The sequence below is a fragment of the Danio rerio genome, chromosome 22 (assembly GCF_052040795.2).
Source record: "Danio rerio strain M-AB ecotype USA chromosome 22, GRCz13ab, whole genome shotgun sequence".
NCBI classification, from domain to species: domain Eukaryota; kingdom Metazoa; phylum Chordata; class Actinopteri; order Cypriniformes; family Danionidae; genus Danio; species Danio rerio.
The window spans coordinates 33,291,789-33,307,743 of record NC_141042.1 but is presented as its reverse complement, the minus strand read 5'-3'; the positions used below and the strand labels follow the sequence as shown (position 1 = coordinate 33,307,743).

General features: G+C 35.5%; 1 protein-coding gene and 1 long non-coding RNA gene across 2 annotated transcripts; both read left to right on the top strand.

Moving 5' to 3' along the window:
* The first annotated feature begins 810 nt into the window (after positions 1-810).
* On the top strand, positions 811-5,838 carry LOC137488971 (uncharacterized). Its single transcript, XM_087304649.1, has 6 exons — positions 811-853; positions 2,027-2,128; positions 2,269-2,595; positions 3,012-3,179; positions 3,442-3,533; positions 3,624-5,838. Exons 2-6 carry the CDS (start codon positions 2,077-2,079, stop codon positions 3,717-3,719), a joined length of 735 nt encoding a protein of 244 aa, XP_087160775.1. The 5' UTR covers positions 811-853; positions 2,027-2,076; the 3' UTR covers positions 3,720-5,838.
* A 6,493-nt stretch (positions 5,839-12,331) lies between these two features.
* LOC141380220 (uncharacterized) lies at positions 12,332-14,906 on the top strand. Its single transcript, XR_015522271.1, has 4 exons — positions 12,332-12,888; positions 13,566-13,751; positions 13,836-14,330; positions 14,427-14,906. It is a non-coding gene; the product is annotated as an uncharacterized LOC141380220 (long non-coding RNA).
* The last annotated feature ends 1,049 nt before the right edge of the window (positions 14,907-15,955 follow it).

The window sequence follows — 15,955 nt, the reverse complement described above, 5'->3', positions numbered from 1 at the left end:
CAGATGCGGCGGCCGAGCGAGCCGGCGCTGCCGCATGCGAGCCGGAATCAGCCCGCGACGCCGCGAGTAAGTTATGCGCTGCGGCCTGGAGCTGGCGCGATTGAATATATAAAACCCTCATATTTGTTAACGTTATTACATCCATTTGTGTTGATATGACAGCAAACGCATGCTGAGAAGTTCGGGGGGCGTAGTTGATTTTACATAAAGCGTTTGATTGGAAGCTCGACTCTGCTCATTTTCGTGGCTCCTCCTCTGGCTCCATCAGACAATCCTTCTGCGCATGTCTGGCTCCAATTTCAGCAGTCTTTTGCGACAGTTTGTGCCCGTCAAGCAGGCGTTTTGCCCTCAAGGCGTTCAATGGGAAAAAGGGCTGTCGCGTCGTCCATATTTTTTACAGTCATTGGTCGGCACTCACAACCTCTCAGATTCGTCAGTACAACTACAAATCTCCCGCGCTCTGACTTTTGCTACACATCTCCCGCGATCTCTGTAGCAGAACTCATCTGTGCACTCGCAGATGCAGAGGCGCGAGCAGCGCGGGGCGGGGGAGGGGCGGGGCAGGTGTAAAGCTGTTTGATTGGCTGATACCTGACCAATGAACAATGTCAGCAGCCAACAGGACTGAGGTGCAAAGGAATCATTTCCCACGATTATTTTATTATTTAGGGTTTATTTAAACTCTTTTCTGAAGAGATTCTTGTTAAAAATAATAAATTCTGTGGAAATGTACATACCAGTAAAAGAGCAGCAAAGCCAGTTTATTGGCTAGAGCCAGCCAATGAGATGGGGCGTTTCTGTTTGTCAGGAGACAGGGCAGCTCACGTTGTTGGAGGCCTCGAGCAATCAGAGGGTACGTTATGATTTTTAATAATTATCTATATGTTAAATACTGTTAGCTAAGCTAAGGACTGTGCTGGGTGCTTCTCTTGTTTGTTTTTTTATATAAGAAACAGTTATGAGTTATCTAGGAGCTGCTTTCAATCATGTTATATGGTTCTAAAGATACGATTCAACCCACATGAAATAAGAAGTTGTAATAGTATTTATAGTAAACAATATTACGTTTTTGAACCATACTAACTATAATAAACTGTATTATACTGTATATATTGCAGTATCTACAACTTTGTTAATGAATGCAACAGCACACTGTAGTATTAACTAGCATGAACTTTAATAAATTGAAGTATACTTATATGTATATAGCTTAAATTTAAAAAAAAATGAAATATAGCTTTCTGTTTAAAACTAAACATTCTAATGCCATTTATTATCTTTGTAAAAAAAGCATCTTTGTAAAACATAACGTGACCTATCCAATATAACTAAATGTTACTAATAAATCATTAGGATGTGTGTGTGTGTGTATTTTATTTCTCTGTCAGTTTTAAGTCCTGTTTGTTGTCATTTTCACTTTTTGTATGTTTGTGTGAATTTTGTATTGCAATTTTTATGCAGCATTATTCCATTAAAGTCAATCCAGTATATACATATATTCAGAAATACAAAGATAATCAGACTGTTTTGTCATTATGCCTCATCTTTGTGTGGTTTCATATGAGAAGTGAAAAGGGTGTAGTAAACAAGACACACACACACACACACACACACACACACACACACACACACACACACATATATATATATATATATATATATATATATATATATATATATATATATATATATATACATGTGTGTGTGTGTATGTGAAGTCAAAAGTCATGTTTAATAGACCAAGAATTTTTTCACAGTTTTTCCTACAGTCTAATAGTTTTTATTCTGGAGAAAGTCTTGGGCTATTTATTATAGTCTGGCTGGAGTAATATCAGTTTATATAGACCTAATAAGCATGTCAATATAATTAACCCCCTAAGAATTTATTTGTCAAACAAACATTTGTCATGACCCGTCATTTAAAAGCATCTATGGCTACTTCATTTATGAACAGTTGTAATGAAAGGCTGCACTTGCGGTCAGTAAAACTTTAACTTCAGAGTTTTACTTCCTTTCAATGTTCAAGCTCTCATTTTGAGGTTTGGCAGCAAGGTGTGAAACAAACAGGACTGCATTATGTTGAAGCGCTCAACTTTTCACAGGGTGAGGATTATGCAACTTCAACTCTGTAAGTGTTATGGGATGTTTTCACTTACTTTGTAAATGTCACTGTGTATATGATTTTTAAGATCATAATTATTTTTTTTGCCATTTTTGTTTTATTATTTGATTTTTATTTTATAATTTATCCATTTAATCAATTTGCAGATCTGCTGATTTGGATAGAAGCTTCAGAGACTTTAACAACTCAGTTAACACATTTGGGTCAGAATGTGACTATAAACTGTGATCTTGACATAAATGAGGTGACGTGGATGTTTCTGAATCTAGCAGATTCTCCATTTCTGATTTTACGATCATTCTCAAAACCACCAGTGTTTTACTTTAACAACAAATTCAAGCTGAAATATTCAGTGCAACCCAAACATAATCTTTTCATAAATAACATCACTGTTGATGATTTAGGAGTTTATTACTGTATAAACATAGAAGAAACTGCACAAGTTAGCAACGGCACAAAACTACACATCACTGGTGAGTGATCCTTACCTTTTTATTTATTATCATTATTATAATTATTATTAATATTATTATTATTATTAATAGTAGTAGTATGTGCTTTACACTTGATTTATCTTGATTTGTAAATACTTAAAGGGATAGTTCTCTAAAAACTGAAAATTCATTGTTTACTCTCCCTTGTTCAAAACCTGTTTGAGTTTCTTTTTTTCTTTTGAACACAAAAGAAGGTATTTTGAAGAGAGCTGGAAACCTGTTTGGTAATAGGTTTTCAGCTTTTATCAATATATCTTCTTTTGTGTTCAACAGAAGAAACTCATAATGGTTGGAAAAACTTCAATAGTTAGTGAGTAAATTTTAATTTTGAAGGGTGAACTATTCCTTTAAGTGACCCTTTAGTTGCTGCTGACACAAAGTTTTTTTATTTACAGCCCCAACTCAATTTTTTGAGTTATCTGAGAGTCAGAATCACACAGAGGTGAAGAACTTGCAGCAAAATCACACAACAGCGAGGTGTATTCAGCAGAATCAAACAACATGGAGGAAATTTACAATCATCTCTGGTCTTCTGAATGTTCTTCTGGTCATTGTGGTTGTTGGTGAGTTGTTTAGCAATAAACGCACAAACATAAATGTTCTTTATGAGATATTGAATGAACAGTTACCGAAAAACTACAAAACACAAAAGAAGGTGTTAAGCTGAAAACCTGTAACCAATGACTTCCATATAGGGAAAACAAATACTATAGAAGTCAATTGGTTACCAGTTTAAATATTGTTTTCAGTTTTTAGGTGACATATTCATCCCTTTATGTTGTTCTGATTTTTGATTTTTTGTTACTAATCTGAATATGTCACAAGGACTATCACTGACTGGGTGTAAAGTATCCAGAGGACAATCACAAAAACTTCAGAGCACAAATCAGCAGCAGCATCAGTCAAGTGAACTAGTGGTAAACAACACAAAACTCCTACTAATAAAAATCAAACACAATTTTCTTATTTACAGTTTGCTCATTTTGATTTCCTTGTGTCTCTTTCAGTACTCTGAGGTGAATGTTTCGAAGCTGCGTAAACTTTTCAGGTCCAACCAAGTCTCTTCCTGCACCTATGCTGCTATAAAGCTTCCAAAGTCATAAATTATTACATGTATACTAATTTATTAATTACTTGATTCTTGACTCATTATTGATATCTAGAGATTGATCAGCAACCTTGAATAATATACGGTTCATTGCAAACTCACTCATTTCTTGTTTCAACTAAAGCAGTTCCTGCTATCTTCTGTCTTTTTTTGCATTTTCAATAGACTTTAGTATTAAAGGAACAGTGCTTTTTTGGAAATCTTACAACTCCCTCAATATTAAACAGTTGAGTTTTACCATTTTTAAATCCATTCAGCCAATCTTCAGGTCTGGCAGGAGGACTTTTAGCTTAGCTTAGCATAAATCATTGAATTGGATTAGATCATTAGCATCTCGGTCACAAATTTCAAAAAAGAGTTTTGAACATTTTTCTATATTTAAAGCTTTACTTCTACATTGTGTACTGACCCAGCAGGCACACAGCGTCATAAGACTTTAATATTAGGTTAGATTTAGGTCATGATGTCAAGCGATCAAAATTCAGCGTCGAAGGACAACGTTATTTTTGTGTCTAATAAACGACGTTAAATGACGTTGATACTTCTTCGCTTTTAGGTTGTGTTAGAAAGTGACCAAAACCCAACGTCGAGCCAACATCGTAAACCAACGTTATATTGACGTTAAATACTGACATTTATCTGTCAGGTATATGGCAACCAAAATCCAACATCTGATAGACGTCATAGTGATAATGTCCACACAACGTCAAGCTGTACCATTAAAAGTTGATATTTGGTCATTTTAGGCTGTGTTGAAAATTGACGTCTGTGAGTTCTGACGTCAACCCAATATTCATTTCCACCCAAAATGCAACGCCCCCACAACGTTGGGGTACAGGGTCAATCTGACGCCATGTTGATGTCCTGTGCCTGCTGGAAAGACTGATGAAAAATTAAAAGTTATTTACTAGATCTAAATAGCTAGGAACTTTACTCTTTACTCTTAGTCTTACTCTGTCGTATTAATCAAGGAACTTTTTCTGTTGTACCATGGCTGCAGCAGGCTCAATGATAGAAAACAGCACAGTTACCAGTTACCAAGCTGGAAATTATTATTTTTTAGGTGACAAAATAGTAACTTTTTATTTTCTGGTGGTTTTAGTTCTATTATTCACAATTTACCTAATCCCACTTGGTCTGATTTTACAGATCACTGTTATGCAGATGACATTCAACTTTATTCTATCTGTACACCTACTCCCTCCGCCCAAATTGATAAAATCTGCCTGTGTAAAGGACATTAAAGACTGACTTAACTCAAATTCTTTGAAAGTCCTGCTGCTTCCAACAATTCCAACAATTCAATTAAAACTCAGCTAGGATTCCTGTAATCTGCATGATCATGCCAAGAATCTCGGCATAATTTTTGATCCACTTCTGCAATTTGACAAGCATGTAAATGCAGTTGCAAAGAGCAGCTTTTTTCAACTTAGATTGGTGGCAAAAGTTGAGCCATTTAAAAAAAAAAAAAGATCTATAAACTGTAACTCATGCTTTAATTTCCTCCCGATTAGACAACTGCAACTCCTTGTACATTTGTCTACCTTTGTCAACACTCTCTCGGCCGCCAGATTGATAACTAAAAAAAGAGATCACATCTCCCCCATCCTCGCCTCACTGCACTGGCTTCCTATAAAATTCAGTTGATTTTAAAATCCTTGTTTTTACATGTAAAGCTTTGTACAATTCTTCCCCGATTTATGTCAGCAAGCTCATTAGGTCATACAGCTTGTAGACCATTAAGGTCCCATGATCAGTTTCTTTTGTCGATCTCTCGATCTCGCTGCAAATCAAAAAGTGCTTGAGCTTTCTGTGTTGCGGCCCCAAGGTTCTGGAACAGTTTCCCATTGAACATCAGGATTTCTCCACCCTTGGATAATTTCAAATCTAACTTAAATGTTTATTTTTACTCCCTTGCCTTTGAGTGACCCAAACATGTAATTTCTTTTCTGTATTTTGGTATTACATATGTACTTGTATATTTTCTTTTCTTACATTTTTAATACAAGTTTTATTTTATTTTATTAAATATTTTATCTCATTGTAAAGCACTTTGAATCAACTACAGTTGCATAAAGTTGTGCTCTAGAAAATAAAGTTGCCTTGCCTTTCAATGTCTGTTCGTACTATATTTTTTTATTGCATACATTTTAAAGTGTCCTTGAGCTCTGGAAATATAAAATATAATGTATATGAAATGTTCTATACAAATAAAAATGTATTATTAATATTATAAGTATTTGCAGAAGTGTCGAGCTTTGGTAAGAAAAAATATCATTACTTTCTGTAGTTAGATACTATTTGGACTCTTTGGAGTTAGATGCTATCTCACTTAATGAGGTTTAATGATTTATTAAATGAGGTTAAATGATTTTATATTAGAGCAATTCCAGTGTTATGGATGCAACATTTGTAGTAAAAACCTAAAACATAAATTCACAGAGAAAGTACATGTTAACACTATATTGAACCATCTGTTTATATATTCCAAAACAACCACAGTTATGGGATCAGAAAAATATCAATCTGTGAACATTTTTTAGATTTTAAATGAGGTAAATAAACATGTTATGGATGTGACCAATAGAGTATGCTAGTTTACACAACATACTTTGAAGAAATTCATTGAATTTAACTGCACAACCCAAAACAAACAATGCTAATCAAAAGGATAGGAGTTGGCTCTTTTTAAAACAAAAATGCTCAATTTTATTTTATTTTACAATTTTTTGCATTCATGAGGAAAAAGCTTTGTTATGGATGTGACAGATGTGAAATTGCCACTTGGGTTACTTTGGTAAATCAAATATAATTATTTGAACAGAGACATTTTTGAGTGTAATAGCACTAACATATTGTTGCTGTATAAATAAATTGGCAGGATGATTTTGTTTTGTATGCATTATAAGAAAATAAACAATAATTTAAGATTTTACCACAGTTCAGTCCTAAATCAATGCCTCTTGTTCCTAAAATTATTTATGTTTACAACCCACATTATTAATTCGTTTTGAATTTAGACAAGATTTAGTCCTAAAATGGAAACGGTTTAAACTGGTTTTGTTAGCATGACATTTTTTTCCACAATGAAACTTTCAAACATGTAGAGTGTTATAGGAGTAGCCTGAAAGGAAGTTCTTCAGTGGTTTAACCTCAGCTCAGATATGTTTCCGCTCAGAGTAAGAAAGGTTTGAATGATCAGTTTATTCATGTGGATCAGACAACTTACATTGCAAACATCAAACATGCTTAAGTTGTGTAATATGAAAATAATTAAATATTTTGATGTTGTTAAATGTCATATTGTTAGTGTTTCATACCTTGTGCCTTTGAATTTGAGTAAAGAAAGCCTGAGAGACAAAAACAGGACTGGTTTTAAAAAATGGCACTTTTAGAAATAGCACTCAGGCCACAGCAAAACCTCCTCTAAACTATGGACACAGACACTGTTTGTCTTTGGTTTTCAAGTGACTGAAGGGAGGAAACATGTTACTCTTGACTATTTTGTTAAAAGTAAAGGATTAAATATTATGCAGGGTTTTAAAATAATAAATATAGAACCATATTATTTGTTTATTCACTTTTTAAAGGGATATTTTACCCAAAACTCTCTCTGTTTAGTGGTTTTATTAGTTTCTTTATTCGGTTGGACACATTTTTTTTTATTTTAATAAAGCTGAAAACCAGTACCCATGATAATAAAACCATAGTAAGAAATAACAAATACTGTGGAGGTCAGTGGTAACAGAATTTACAGTTTTGGGTGAACTTTCCCTCTAACGTCAAGCCTATCTTCATAGTGATCTCAGAAAAAAATTCTGAATGATTTACAAGTAACAAAACATTATAAAAGGCGACGCAGTGGCGCAGTCGGTAGTGCTGTCGCCTCACAGCAAGAAGGTCGCTGGTTCCAGCCTCGGCTGGGTCAGTTGGCATTTCTGTGTGGTGTTTGCATGTTCTCCGCGTTCGCGTGGGTTTCCTCCGGGTGCTCCGGTTTCCCTCACAGTCCAAAGACATGCGGTGCAGGTGAATTGGGTAGGCTAAATTGTCTGTAGTGTACGAGTGTGTACAAGTGGGTATACATGATTCCCAGAGATGGGTTGCAGCTGGAAGGGCATCCACTGCGAAAACAGGTGCTGGATAAGTTGACGGTTCATTCCGCTGTGGCAACCTCGGATTAACTAAGGCACTGAGCCGAAATGAAAATGAATGTATTGTAAGGCGTGAGATATCACAAATACTTTGATGTCTTTGACAATTCAAACATGAGCCAAAAATAGAGACAATTGGCTTCACAACCCAGCAGGTGGGAATGCGGGAAAGAACCAGTTCCCGCTACATTTACATTTGAATCCACTGAAACTCGACTTCAACCACCCCAACTCACACATATGGTCATTTCAAAGTCTGAATGTTCTAAATTAACCCAAGTGACTTTAACTATCATGTTTGATATCATTTGAAATGTCTCAGTGCGACTGGTACAATGGTCTCATTCTCTCAGAAATAGACATAATCAAAACAATAAATATATAACTTCAGGCATCTTTTGAACCACTGTGAAGGGTGTGACTTTACCACAGGCAGCACTAAATGCAAATGCCTTTTGTTATGCACACACCCGATTTCTCTGAGCGACATGAGCACCGGAATGAACGGATGTAATAGTTACAAGTGAAGACAAAAGGTTCAAACATTTATCTAAGGCCCCGTCTACACTAGTGCGTTTTAGTTTTAAAACGGCGTTGTAGAATGAAAACGATCCGCGTCCACACTCGCGTTTTACCCAGCGTTTCTGAACTGCTCTCCGTCCACACCAAAACGCTGAAAACGCACATCACGTGACCACACACACACTCTGGGGCAAGCGCTCCAGCATTTCTACCCAGATGAGAGCTCTGCTTGTCGGACTGCTCATCAAGCATCTCCCGCTGGATCTGATCTCGCTATATTTGCTAAACGTGATATTTCATTCATGTTGTTGTCTTTATCTAACGACATAGGCCAATTCCCTGACTTTGGTCATTGGAATCTATTAAGTTACTTGTTCACGGGTAACATGTTTTGGTTAAGCGCAAAGATAAGTTAATGATTAATCCAGGTACATTGACTGATCGCTTGCCTTTATTTCCTACAATGTATAAACTTATTGTATGTTATACTTTTATAATGATCGATTATTAAAACTGATATTCAGCAAAAGAAAGGGTGCGTTTCGTATTTTCACTGAAATTGAAAGGAGGCAGTTGTTATAGGCTCCGTTTTGTTATAAATATCCACACAGTGAAGATGACGCTCATATATGCAGCATGACGCCTCAACATTTCTGCTGTCTGTTAAGTTTTCTAATATTAAAAAGAAAATAGGCAGTTCCTTAAATCATGTTTACATTTTATTGTTGAGAAAGTGAAACAACGTAGCCAGGGTGATGTAAATGAAGTTATAAAGTACACTGTTCCCTTTGAAGATTTACCCGTGTCCTCGGTATGTTTTCCATATCAAACTGAAAAGGGGGAGACTGCAGCCTTGATCAAACTTGCGAAGTCTTAACTTACAAGAAGAGGATGCGAGACTGAACTGTGTGTGTTAGGCTACTTAATATTGAGGAAAAGCCCCAATCAGATAGGCGAACGTTTGCAGCCCCGCCTCCGTTTTCAGATGTCTCCGTCTTTCCCCATCCACACTGAGACGGAGCAGCAGCGTTTTAGAATGAAAACGGCCTTTCCAGCGTTTTCAAAAAGCTCCGTTTTCGGCGCTCGAGAACTCCGGCGTAGTGTGGACGGATGGCGTAACTGTAGCAAAACTTATGCGTTTTCAAACTAAAACGCACTAGTGTAAACGGGACCTAAATTATATATTGATATAATCTTTTTAATGTTTTATGATTGGAGTCAGATAAAACTTAAGATAAATATATTAATATTCTAAACCACCTCATACTAAAATTGGAGTCAGATATGAGTTAAATTTAAGGTAAATCAACATTGTGCACTGGAAAGACCGAACAGGCACTGAACCTTCATCCACCAGTGGACACCGGCATTGGGCCAACTGGTTGGACCTTACAGTATGAATGAAATAGGAACACATTGAAAATAAAGGAAACAAATCTCAATGCATGTATGCAGCTGTCACAATACTATATCCACTATATTCATAAAATTAACTAAAAAAAAAAAAAAAAACATGGGATATTCATGAGAGCTTTAATGCCAGATGCCTAATGCTAAAACACGAAAACTACATGAAGTATTTATCATAGCAGAAGAAATATGTAAATATGTTTTGGATGAACTTAAGTGTTAAGTGAAGACAACTCATATTTTATATTCCCACAGAATATTTGACCAACTCCCTCTGTCTCAGCCATGTTAGCCATCCTTGTGTCTCTCCTTGTAAGCTTCACAATCTAGCCTACGTACAATGCACCAACATGTTTTTAAAAAGCAGCACATTTGCACATTGAAAAAACTGAATCAAAAAGGCTTTCGATTTGCACAATGACAAATAATGACACACAACCCATCACAACGCTGATTAAAAATGTAAAGAGCAGAAATTACATATATTTACGTAAAAATGTAATGAGTATAAGTAATAAGTTCATTCATTTTCTTTACGGCTTAGTCCCTTTATTGATCCAGGGTCGCACACTCATACACTACTGTAGGGATAGTTTACAGTTTAACCCAAAGAATGACCAGTCTGGTTGATGAAGAAGAGCCGGAGTCAGAGATTTTAAAAAAATAAATTAAGTTTACTGAAGATAGTTTGCAGTTTCATTCGCAGAAGCCAGCTTCAACACTCTCAATAAGTTCCTAGGCCGCTCTGCTTACAGATTCAACAATCGAACAATTATACTCTTTACACAAGTCCAGAAAGGGTGGGATCCAGGTAAACAGTTCTCATTGGTTACAACAGAAATAGACAATTCTAAATACATGCGTCAAAGAAACATAGTATCTACTTCCAGATATGGATGGCCTTAATGCGTGCGTCAAAGAAAGCATTGTATCTGTCTCCAGATATGGATGGCGACCTGATGCCTAGAGGTGAGGTCACCCTAAGTTATTAGGAGCTGATCTCTGACCTGTAAAAAGCTAAACCAGGAAAACAATAGACACAAACGACCATCTGTGTTAAAGACTCAAGGATGTTTCTTGTACGTTCAGCTGTGTTATCAGGCTGGTTCAAGACTGTTTCCATCAACAGTCTGCTGCAATATCTTTACTACACACAGTCTATCTCCACACAAAAAGGAATTACATTAAAATTTATTATACTCAAAAATAGATCAATCAAACAGCTATAATATTATAGGCAATATCAGGACAACTAGAACAGGTGTCTTCTTCTCCTCTGTATGGGGAGAGAGAGAGAGATCTCCATGACCTATGACCTGGTTTGTGTGTCTCCAGAAAACAAAGTTAAAATAGACAGGCAAAAAGAGAAACAAGGACACAGAACATTCTTACAGTAAGCAGTTTTAACTTATTCATTAGTTAAAATCAATTCACAGATAAATACTGAGAAACAGGATGATGAAAAGGATAAACGTTGGTCCATGATGAGACGGATTGGAAAGCAGAAATCCGAATCCTTCACTACGGACAATTTAGCCTACCCAATTCACCCAACCTATTCTCACCCCGAAGGCGTCAAAAACTAAAGTATGGTCAACCCCCTTTCACGTCAGTTTGAGGACGCAGAAGGTGCCCCCTGGCGTCACTATTGACCTTATTCTAAAATGTGGAAGTGCGCCTGTTTTCGCGATTGTCTTAGAACTTCCGATTCAGTCGCCTATGGGAGAAATGACTAGAAATAATAAACGGCAGAAAACGATCAAACTACTTGCTCTACAAACAAATGTTTGCATGACTATACAGACCAAGTAGAATAATATAATAAGAAAATATCAAATTGCAACATCAAGCAGTGTAATGAGCAGTTTTTAATGTCAAAAAATGAATGGAAGTGAATGAGACCGGAAGTCTCAAGCTAAAAAGATTCAAATGGCAGTGCCGACTCGTCGACGGAGAATAAGGTGAATACCGACGCAAAAGGAATTCCATTGCTTTTAATGGGTTGCCTGAGGCGTCAGTTGGAGACGCTGAAAGGCTCATATAGTTACCAATAGATGTCAATATATTAAATATATTAAATTATATTAAATATGTAGTTTTTCTTTTGTTCATGAAAAGCGTCTGTAAACAGGGTCGAGACGACTGTAAAGGACTCGGTCAGCGTGACTTTTGTTACAGTGAGATTAACATCGCTCAGCTATTGGTCAAAATGCAATACTGGTGAGTTCTCTGATGAGTTCAACTCTTTCCCAAATGAGGCCAGACACGATACGTGATAGGTTAATGCTAAATAATGTATTTTTTTATTTTTATTGGAGATTAGTTGGTGTTGATAAATATGTTATCATTTACTTTACATTTAATGAGTGAAATTATATTCAATTGCCCAGTTTATGGTAATTATGCCTGATAAAACTATCGATTCATTTATATTTGTATTTTTTTTTTTACTTTAAAAAATATTACATTGAAAGTACTAAGTTTAAAAATTATTTTTAGCTGATCTTTTTACTTTTAAATTATTCATTGAAGTTGGGGTTATTGTATGTCGCGACCTATTTTTTTACAGTCTATGGTTTCAATAACAAGATTCATTGCGATCCCAAGGTCCACTGCGGTTTTCCACTCGGTAAGTAAAAAGTAAACAAATGAAGAAGATTTGTGGATTTAGATTAGGTTTTGCTTAGAACCTTTATAAAAGAAGGGTAGCTATCTCCTGATGCAGTAAAAGACTGCAGACTTGATATAAATAAAGCATGTACCGTAAACTAGCGACGCTATCTAAACTACATCCAAGTTCATTTATTAAAACATATATTTTCCTCACATATAGTCGTCCATAGCTCAGAACAATATAGTTATACATTTGAAAATGAGGAACAGTGTTACCAGATCTGTTGTTTTCCACAACAGTAATCATCCAAAATCCATATAATATAGTCTGCTTATGCTGCTTGTCTACTAGTCTTAGGATAAGTTGGAAATGTTATAAATGTTAATTTTCTGTTGTTTTCATCTGGTACAGCTCATAGGAACTCCAATCTTCCCAACTGTGAGAGAGCCTTGCTCCAGTGACTGTCGGTGTGTACTTCATTGTTTCCATTAGTCCCTGTATCTGTAAACCTAGGTGACAATGGGCTAGAGTAAAATTTTGGTTTTATTTAAACTAAGGCATACTGATGGCCTTTTTATATCTGATTTGGTCATGCAAGTATTAAATTGATATATCCTAAAATATTTTTATATTCTTCCCATTGGTGGAAAAGATGTTGGTATAATGATTTTTAATAGACTGCCAAGATCTCAGCAGACATTTTTCTGACATATTCTTGAGTGGGAGTCTGTGCAATACAAGGTGGATAGTATTTTCAAGGAAGAGCCTTTCATCTGTTCTGCTTTCACACCAGCTATACTGCCAATTTAAGTAGATGTGAACCATAAGCATAACCATTTCAAGAATGCACTAGGTACTTTAAACTCTATGTGTTGAAACGAAATTACCAAGAAAACAGCTCTTTGATGTTCACCTAGTAAAAGTAGATTCGAAGATATAAACTGTTATGCACTTGTTCTTGACTAGAGGATTTGTGGACTACATTTACTATTGACACTACCTCCAAACAGTTGCAAAAAGCTGTCCAAAGTTGCCAAAGCACATGAATTTAAATGTGAGATAGGTGAACTATATGATTATCTTAAACTGATGCCAAAACTTTGTTATTGCTTTACTTATATGTTTGTTTGTATATGTTAACCAGGTGAAATGGAGTGAGGCATACCAGGATATGTGTGATTTGACTGTTGGGCTGGAGGTTGGAACAGTGCAGTGCTTCCTCTCTAGGATTGCAGTGACCAGACATGCTACTGTAACTCTCATTGTCATGTGCTGGAATTAGCAGATATTCAACAATTCGGCCATCTCACTCACCTGTTGATATCAGAAGGTAACGATATCCAGTAGTATTTGTTTTAGTTGTTAAGTAACCTATTTGAATAGTATTATGATTTTTGATTGCTTATCACTGTAGAGTGCAACAGCTCTGCACAGCAAGTTGCAAAACAGAATCCATGGAACTGGCAGTGACCGAAAACCAAATGGAAGACTTTGGTCTGTGATGTAGGAGAGGGCAGATGAGAAATTTTCTATTAATATTACATGTAGTCATGAACAATTGTAAGTGTTACTATTATTGTAATATTTCAGTAGCAGAAGCAAAGACAACAAAAAAAAAAAGAAGTGATATGGATGCATTTGCCTTATGGCATGGTACACTAGACTTCTGTCAGTTTTGATTCTTTAAAAGTTGATGTATAATCCGTGTGATACAACTTTCTTCTTAGGAATACATTTCAGACTCGGTTGATTTAACAACAAAGAGAATGGCGTTCAACATCTTCTTGCTAGTCAGGATTCTTCAGGAGAAGCAGAGGATTCTTGTGGCAGAGATGGCCAACCACTATAAATACCTTTCAACTCATCCTGGTTCCTTCAAAGAACTTTCCTGCTTGTTTGCTACTGAAAAGTATGTATTTGTATTATTTGGCACAAACTTAAGCATAAGGTTACCCAGTCCAAAGGATGTTAATACATTTTAATGTTGTTGTGTTCTTCTTTTAAGATTCGACATGTGGCCTAAACGAAGAGGGGTTGAAAGGTCTATGGATCATCATTCTCAGAAAGCAACAAAATAACACAGAAATAAACAACAATACGAGGGTGCAATCTAGAGACCTGCAAGGTACCTGCAAGTTTTGGCTGGAGCAGATAACAGACATTTTTTTAAATAAAGCTCCAGCTGATGAGTATGACATTGACTGCGGATTTTCTTTTACTGTAATCCAGAAGAGGATGACCTTAACCCTGAATCTAAAGCATGTAATAAAATCTGAAAAAAAAAAAAATAATAATAATAATTACCATAATCTATAACCAAATTGTTGTCTCTTTTTTTTCAAATACATAGACATGTACAGTATGTAAGCATGCCTCTAAAATGAATCAGTGGTGTAAATTAAGAGCATAATTGTACGCCTAACTGCTTACAACTTGTATATATTTGAGGTACTCTATATGAAAATAAAATAAATACATTAACTGCCATTAAGAGCTTTTTAAATATAAATATAAAGTTTTATGATAAAGAATGTGTATTGAAGTTTTGCATATACATATGTTTATTATTATTATTAATATTATTATTATTACGGTCAACTGCTCAGATATCTTCAGACAATATGTGGCTGAGTCAGGCAACCAGACTTCTACCACTGGAAAAATTGACCTATGATTTACATCAAAGATCTGATGTGTTTCCGGGGCATTTGGTCCTCCTGCTGAATTTTTCTTGAGGGTACTCAGTGACTATATCGTCACCTTTTATTATAAGGTTCTATCTCCCCTTTTATTATAAGGTTCTATCTGCGTTATGAATGATTCTGAGACATTGAGCTTCAAAGTTTTTGCATTCCATATAGCAAACAGTATGTGTGTATTTTTTTTTTAAATAAGTCTTAAAATGTAAACAACTTATAATATAGTTTATAACTTATAATAAATAATAAAAAGAAATCCCATAATGTAAATAAGTTGTCATTTAATAAAAATATGTCGATAACTCAATTTTGACAAAAATGTCAGCTAGAACCTTATAATTCTAAGGTGACGATATGTCTTTCTAAATTTGTTTTATAATATTTTATTTTTGTCTTTGCTTTGAAGCATTTGTGTGCATTTGTTAGAATGTAGAACAAAAACTGCTGTACATGTTTGTACAAGATACCACTGTTGTTCTGTCGAAAATTAAAATAATAATAATAAAATAAATAAGTCTGTTCATGTGGTAGCCACAGAGTCTAACAAACATAGCAGTAACTTTAGGAGCTGATGTGATTTTAACTTGTGATCTTGATATAAAGGAGATTTACTGGTACAGACAAAAATTTCCAGGGCCCGGTTTTTCAAAAGGTTTAATCAAGATAAAATTGATCCGGATTTAGTAATCCTGTTTTTGCGATCCGTGATCACGTAATCCAGCTTACTTTTTGAGCCAGTTTTTCAAAGCAACATTGGATTGGATCAATCTGATCTGGATAGGAACTTTTCAGGATCACTAAATCTAACCAGTGCTCAAACAGGATGGGAAATCAC

Excerpts from the sequence above, each read along its gene's own strand:
- LOC137488971 (XM_087304649.1), top strand. The coding sequence starts at position 2,077 with ATGTTGAAGCGCTCAACTTTTCACAGGGTGAGGATTATGCAACTTCAA. Across the intron at positions 2,129-2,268 it reads GATTATGCAACTTCAACTCT|ATCTGCTGATTTGGATAGAA; the intron begins GTAAGTGTTATG and ends ATCAATTTGCAG. Across the intron at positions 3,180-3,441 it reads TCTGGTCATTGTGGTTGTTG|GACTATCACTGACTGGGTGT; the intron begins GTGAGTTGTTTA and ends ATATGTCACAAG.